Consider the following 7,041-nt stretch of genomic DNA (forward strand, 5'->3'; position numbering starts at 1 on the left):
TTGCATTCTTGGCTTTTTCCTACTTATTCCTTCATTGCCTCTAAACTGATTCGTTGATTTTCTCGTGCCCCATTGCTTTTTCCTTCCTTTGCATTCTTGCATTCCTTTGTAGATTTCATAATGTCTGACGCCTTTGATAGTCAGAATATGAGTGAGCCTCAAACAGCCACGGGATCGGATTCCTCCTCTTCCCGATCTTCTCTTTCAGGTGAGCGCCCTACGCACACTTCTTCTTTTTCTCCTACTCCTTTACAAACTGTTTTGCCTCCTGACCTTCCCCCCGCTGCGAGCGGGATGGGTACTGCTGCAACCCCTGCTGCTGCGTCTAGGTCAGGCAGTAGTCGTCCCGCTGAGGGTCGTGCATTTCACCCTTTCCGGCGTAGACCCCGTCCTGATTTCTTTGATCCTTACTGTGAGCGGGTGCTTACACTGGATGGGGTTCCCTTATCCCATCTTACTCGTCTGAGGATGCGCGCAATACGCCATCAAGTGTTGGCTGATGCTGTTAAGGCCAATCCCCTTGATGTGTCTCTTGTAAGCCCCATTCCCCATGTTCAGCCTTTAAATAGTTTTGCTTGGCTTGATGACATGGCTGACATGCATCGGTTTGATCATTATGTAGTGCGTGGTTGGAATGCTAGGACTCCAACACCTTCTCCTTCCCCAGCATTTCAATCAAGTAGGATGGCTGAATCTCCTGGTGATCGCTCATACTTCGACTGCCAGCCTACTTATGTTGTTGAGCCCGTAGAGGAGGGCAAGACTGAGTTCTTTCTTGACGACAAGGGCTATGGGCCTAAGAGCTCTGTGTTAGATTCCAGTTGGCGTAAGGACGCTGAGAGGCTGGATCTGGCTGCTGTTGGGAAAAAATTTTACGGTTTTGGGGAGGGCTACGAGCTGGTTCTGCCTGCTAATGGTGCTAAGTTATCAGCCCCTCCTGCAGGTCATATTGCTATGTTCGCATCGCAGCTAGACTTTGGCCTGAGGTTCCCTTTAGACCCTACCTTAGAGAAGTTGTTGCGCGCTTTTAACATTTGTATATCTCTAATTCATCCTGCCTCCCTGCACACTCTGATTTGCTTGTTGTGGTTTCTGAGGTTTCGAAGGTACCCTGAGTCTCTACATTTGTTCAAGTCTCTCATGAACCTGAAGAGATCAGCTTCTGGGACTGAGTCAGGGTGGTACTATGTTACTCCCAAAGAGAGTAGAGTCTTGTCCTACCCAAAACTTGGGCGTTTTAGGGACAGGACTGGTAAGTTTTTCTAGGTGAAGGTGCCTTCCAACTTTGCTGCTCCTCGCAACTTCAGAGAGATTCGCACCAACATGGCTGGGGTCACAGTTTCTCCTTCTGAACCTGCTCGTGAGACGGAGGCATTTGAGGCTCTGCAGGGAGCGGGGACAGGTGACTCCAAGTTTCCCAAGGTCTGGCTGCGCAACTCCATTTACATTATGGGTAATGAGCAGCTTTCTGCCATGCGTTTGTGCCGTACACATGAGTCTGGTAAGCTCTTTCTGTCCTTTGTCTTTTTCCTGTTTTCTTTCTTTTCTTTCTTCCTTCCCTTTTTTTTTATTCTTGACTTTTTGTCATTTTGTGTTTTTAGGCTATGACAAGTTGGACAAAAGCATGCTCGGGCTTGCTGATAATTGGAAGGACCCCTTGACTGCCACCCCTGAGAACCCTCCTCAGCTCTTTGATATTTTGGAGGTGTATGCGGGCTCCCTGAAGGGTGAGGCGCGTTTGGCTCCCGCTGAGCTGCGGGCTGTTGTTGGTACCGTAGCCACTGGTGAGTGTGCTAGGTCCAGCCGCGCTGAGCCAGAGCCTTCGTCTTCTACTGTTGGGAGTAGGCGTGAGACTCGCCCTGCTCCTCGAAAGGTGGCTTCAGATTCTGAGGCGTTAGTGGCGCCTACTGCTTCCCCTGAGAAGCAGTCTGTCGCGGCTTCCGGCCGGATGGCACCTCAGACTTCTGCTGCCAAAAGGCAACGTGAACAAGCTTCTGAAGAACCAAAGGCTACTGCCGACGACTTTGCTGACAGTGTTCTCCAATTTCCCTCTGAGGGGATTGAGACCACTGCCTACGGGTGAAAAACTCGTATCCTCTACTGAGCATGTTCTGCTCTATCCTACTTCTACTGTTGATACCACTGTTGCCAAGGACGCTGCATTCCCTTCTGTTGCGGCTACTGATTTTCAGCTCCCTGATGAATCTGTCATGGAGCTTCCAAGAATCCCGCCGCATCCCTACGGGCTAAGGGGGCGGCTCCGAAGCGCCACCCGGGGTGGGCTCTCTCCAGTAGGATCGTCCAGTGATTGACCTGGAGGACGATCTTATGTCTTCTTCCCCTGCTAGGGATCAGCCTGAGACGAAAAAGGCTCGCACCTCTCCTGGCCCAGACCCTTTTGCTTCCACGTCTGCCAACACTGGGCACCCAGGTGGGAACGTTGGTGGGGGAGACACTCGGAATTCCAGTGAGCTTAACCGCTGCGTTCACCAGTTCCTGGGTGATGCCTTTGAGAATCCTCTTTCTGCGTCCTCTCTTTCTGCTGGAGGGACTTTCCGCCCTACTGGGGCCGTTGAGTTTGCTGAGGTCCCTATTGACATCCATCAGCGCCCTATATTCTGCCCTTCTGGAGCTGAGAACGCTCCTTTTCGGCCTTTGATGAATGTGAGGGCTGATGAGTCTTTATATGTAGACGACCCTTAGAAGGGTGGTACTCTGGGATACCGCCTGACTCAGGGGGTTCGTCTCCCTGCGGATTCTACGCGCAGCTCAGTCAACCTTTCAGTGGCCACTGCCTGCCATGATTTGCAGAAGGTTAGTCTCTGCTTTTATCTTTTCTTTTTCTTGTTTCAGATTTTCTTTGCTTGTGCTGCAGTGGTTGTCTTGCTTTACTTATTATTATGCTTTACTTTTCATTTTGACGTCTTCTGTTAACTCCCACTTTGGCTAACTCTTCCTCTCTGCCTTTACTGCAGCTTGTTATGTCTGTGGGGGATTTGTCTAATGCTTTGCTGTCAGTGGAGAAGGAATACCAAAACCAAGGCATAACCCTTTCCCAGAAGACTCTAGAGGCTCAGCAGGCTCATGCTGAGAAGGATGCTATGGCCAATGAAGTGACTCCACCGAGAGAGAAGGCGGATGCCTTGCAGCTCCAATTGGGAGAATTTCAGCTCACTCAGACCAAGCTGAAGGACTGTCAAGAGCAGTTGGGGAATTCTCAAGCCAGGGTGAAGACGTTAGAGGCGGAGGTGGCGGACTTGCAGGCTGCGCACGCTACTGCACTGGAGGCTGCTAGGAGGGAGGCTCTCAAGTCTTTTGCGCTCTCTCCTGCTTTTGCCAAGCTCCTTGCTGATCGCTATGATGGAGGATGGGAAGCTGCGGCTTGATGTGTTAGCAGTTTGTATGGTGAGGGTGAAGAGTAGCAGGCTCGCTTTAACGCCTTCTGGGCTAAGGTTGAAGCTGCAGGTGAGGCTGGTTTGTTCGACCTCCCTGCTGATCACCCTCGCTCTGCGGGCTGCAAGATTCCCAATAAGGCTGTGCTGAACTAAGAGGTGCCTCTCTGTCCTGACGTTGCTGCAGCTATTGGAGTGGAGTCTTTGACTGATGATCAATAAAGGTTATGGCGGCTGTCACCCTCCTACTCCAGTGGTTCCTCTGAGTTTCCCTCACCCAGATCTGTTGTAACTAGGTAGTTTTTGTTACTATCTTTGGGGTATATAACTGCCAAAGATTATATTTCTCTATGTATTTTCAGAATACTTTGTCTTTTGTTGTTGGGTCTGCCTAGCTTAACTTGAATTTGTAACTTCCCAACTTTATTTGCTGAGTGTTTCCTTGTCCTGGTGGACGAGGGCTCAGCATTATTTGCCTTGTATCTGACTTGCTGAATGTTTACTCTGCCTTGGTGGGTAGGGGTTCAGCCTTATAATGTATGCTCTTTATGGTCTTCTCCTGCTGCCTTGTTTTGCTATTTATTTTGTTGTTTGCACATTTGCCCACAATCTAGCATCTCTTAGCAGTATCCAGATCTCATTGCAGCATTTTTGCTATACTTGGTGGGGCCTCGTAGGTTGGGCCTCCCTATCCTTTCGATTTGGCTGTTTAGCGCTTTCCTGCTCCTTTTGCATTCTGCTGCATTTCAGCAGGGGTTTTGTTATATTTTATCTTTCCTTTTCTACCTGCTTCAAGTATTTGTGCGTTGCATACTCCATTTGGCTTTGGCCAAAGGTTTCGTGTGCGTTCTGGTTGATATATTTAGTGTAGCGTTGTTTGACTTACCCTTGCTGAGATTTGTTTGTGTCAATCAGCTTTTTTTGTTTATTTTGCCTGTGTCGCCAGCTTGTTTTGCTGCGACTTATCTATGTCATCTAGCTTGCATATGCTGCGGCTTGCTTACGCTGAGACTTATTTATGTCGTTCAGCTTATTTGTACTGAGACTTACTTATGTCATTCAGCGTGTTTATGCTGAGACTTTTTTATGTCATTCAGCTTATTCGTGCTGAGACATATTTATGTCATTCAGCTTGTTTATGCTGAGACTTATTTATGTCAATCAGCTTGTTTATGTTGAGACTTATTTATGTCAATCAGCTTGTTTGCGCTGCCTGCTTACTTCTTGGCTGTTCTCTCCAGCCCTCTCCCCCTCGAAGAGATGGGCTGAATGGGACTAAGAGGACCTTAGTGTTGCCCATGTAGCTCACCTCTTCCTTTTCTCCTCTCTCCCCTGCTCAAGCTGAACGTGTCAGGCTCCCCCTCAGGCGTCCCCGAGGAAGTGCCCTGTTTTGCTTTTCGCAGGTGAGGTGAGGTTTTAAGGAGGGATGCCTTCGTGTTGTTATTTTATTCTAGGGTGCTTCTTGCCTCTAACACTTTACTATTATTCTTGTTTGACTTCTGCATGTTAGTATATGATGCTTGGGCATACTATATTAAACAAATTTGTGCAACATACTCCTCACACAGAGGCTTGTATTTCATTGAATATAAATAGCTTAAATGCCTTAGTTAACATAACATAGATTGAGTAAAAGTGTATCAAGCTTAAAGCAGCTATATTTCAGGCTATTTAAACAAAGTATTTCTTTAACACATCAGCATTGAAACTATTTCTTAAGACCTGACCTTCTTGATCTGCAAGGAGGAACGCTCTGGGGCCAACCTGCTCATGGATGATGAAAGGGCCTTCCCAGTTTGCTGACGGCTTTCCATGCTGATTTCCTCTTCCAACTGCTGCTGTCCTCCTGAGGACTAGGTCTCCAGGAAGGAGCTCCCTATGCTTGACCCTCTTGTTGAAAGCTTTTGAGATCCTGCTCTTCTGGGCTGCCAGCTTAAGGGCCGCTTTTAGTATTACTTCCGGCAGGAAATCTAGCTCTTCCAGCATGCGCTTTTCATTCCCTTGCTGCTCATAATGCTGTATCCTTAGGCTGGGGATTTGTACTTCCACAGGGACAACTGGATCGACCCCGTAGACCAAGGTGAAAGGTGAAAGGGCTTTTACCAAGGTGAAAGGGCTTTTACCAGTTGCCTCCTTCTCTGTGGTCCTATTCGCTCACAAGACTTCTGGGACTAAGTCTGCCCACAGGCCCTTGTATTCTTCCAACTTCTTCTATAGGGCTGTCAGGATCAGCTTGTTTGCTGCTTCTGCTTGGCCGTTGCTCTGCGGGTGGCAGACTGAGGCACTTGCATACTTGGTGCCCATGTCTCCCAAGTAATCCTTTATGGTGTCGCAGTCAAACTGACACCCATGATCGAAGACTATGCACTGTGGCACCCCGAATCTGGTGATGATGCTCTTCTGTATAAATGTTCTGACCTGGGTTGCCTTTATGTACTTGGTGGGTTCAGCTTCTATCCACTTCGTAAAGTAATCAACTGCCACAATAAGATACTTCCTGCCCGCCGACCCAGTGGTGAAGGGTCCCAATATGTCCATTCCCCACTGAGCGAACGGGATCGGGCTGAGGATCGGAGTTAGATCGTTTGCTGGCTGATTTATGACCGGTGAATACTTTTCACACTTGTCGCATTTTTTAACATATGTCAGTGTGTCTTGCGTGAGAGTTGACCAATATGCCCCTCTTCTAAGGACCTCCACTCCCAATGCTTTCCCACCAATGTGGTTGGCACATATCCCGGAGTGGGCTTCTTCCATGATACCCTCCTGCTCTCATTCTGGGATACACCGCAACAGTGGCTTTGAGAAGCCTTTCTTGTTGAGCTCTCCATTCATCACCACATACCAGTTTGCGTCTTTCTTCACCTTTTTAGCATGTACTTCATCCTCGGGCAGCGAGCCATGAAGCTTGTATGCTAAGATGTCAGAGAACCAGGCTCTCCGACTCCCAATGCAGTTTACCTGCTGCTTCTCGGCAATGCTACTTTCTTCTAACACTTCGACCATCACCGTTCTTGTGAGGCTTTGCAAGGTGGAGCTGGCCAACTTAGATAGGGCATCAGCCTGAGAGTTTCCTGCTCGGGGGACTAAGTCTATCTGGAAATGGACTAGCTGGGCTGCCAGCTCTTTCACTTTGGTCACGTATTTCATCATAGTGGCCTCCCTTATCTCATATGCCCCCTGCAGCTGGCTGGCAACGAGCTGAGAATCAGTCTGCAGGTGTACTTTGCGAGCTTCGGCTGCGAGGCTCATACGCAAGCCTACTAGCGTCGCCTCGTACTTTGCTTCATTGTTAGACGCTTTGAACTTGAACTTGATGGCATACTCGAATATGTTTCCTTCTGGAGACGTCATTCTGACTCCTGCTCCACTCCCCGTTTGGGCTGAGGACCCATCCACTTCCACCTTCCAGACTCCAATGTCGTCTTCCTTCTCCTCATAAGAGGCTTCCACTATGAAGTCTGCTAGAGCTTGTGCCTTGATGGCTGCTCTAGGCTTGACCTCGAATTCATACTCAGAAAGCTCAATTGCCCATTTCAAGAGTCTGCCTGATGCATCCATCTTTGTAATGCTTTTTCCAGCGGGTGGTTTGTGAGGACCTCTATTATATGCGCGTCGAAGTATGGTTTTAGCTTTCTTGCTGTTGTGA

The 7,041-nt window shown here is 48.6% G+C and overlaps 1 protein-coding gene across 1 annotated transcript; it reads right to left on the reverse strand.

Moving 5' to 3' along the window:
• Positions 1-6,164: 6,164 nt before the first annotated feature.
• LOC145632702 (uncharacterized) lies at positions 6,165-6,746 on the reverse strand. The gene has a single exon (XM_081685046.1). The coding sequence runs from the start codon at positions 6,744-6,746 to the stop codon at positions 6,165-6,167; it is 582 nt and encodes a 193-aa protein (XP_081541172.1).
• Between the last annotated feature and the right edge of the window lie 295 nt (positions 6,747-7,041).

Source organism: Chenopodium album, chromosome 5 (assembly GCF_948465745.1).
Source record: "Chenopodium album chromosome 5, dcCheAlbu1.1, whole genome shotgun sequence".
NCBI lineage: Eukaryota > Viridiplantae > Streptophyta > Magnoliopsida > Caryophyllales > Amaranthaceae > Chenopodium > Chenopodium album.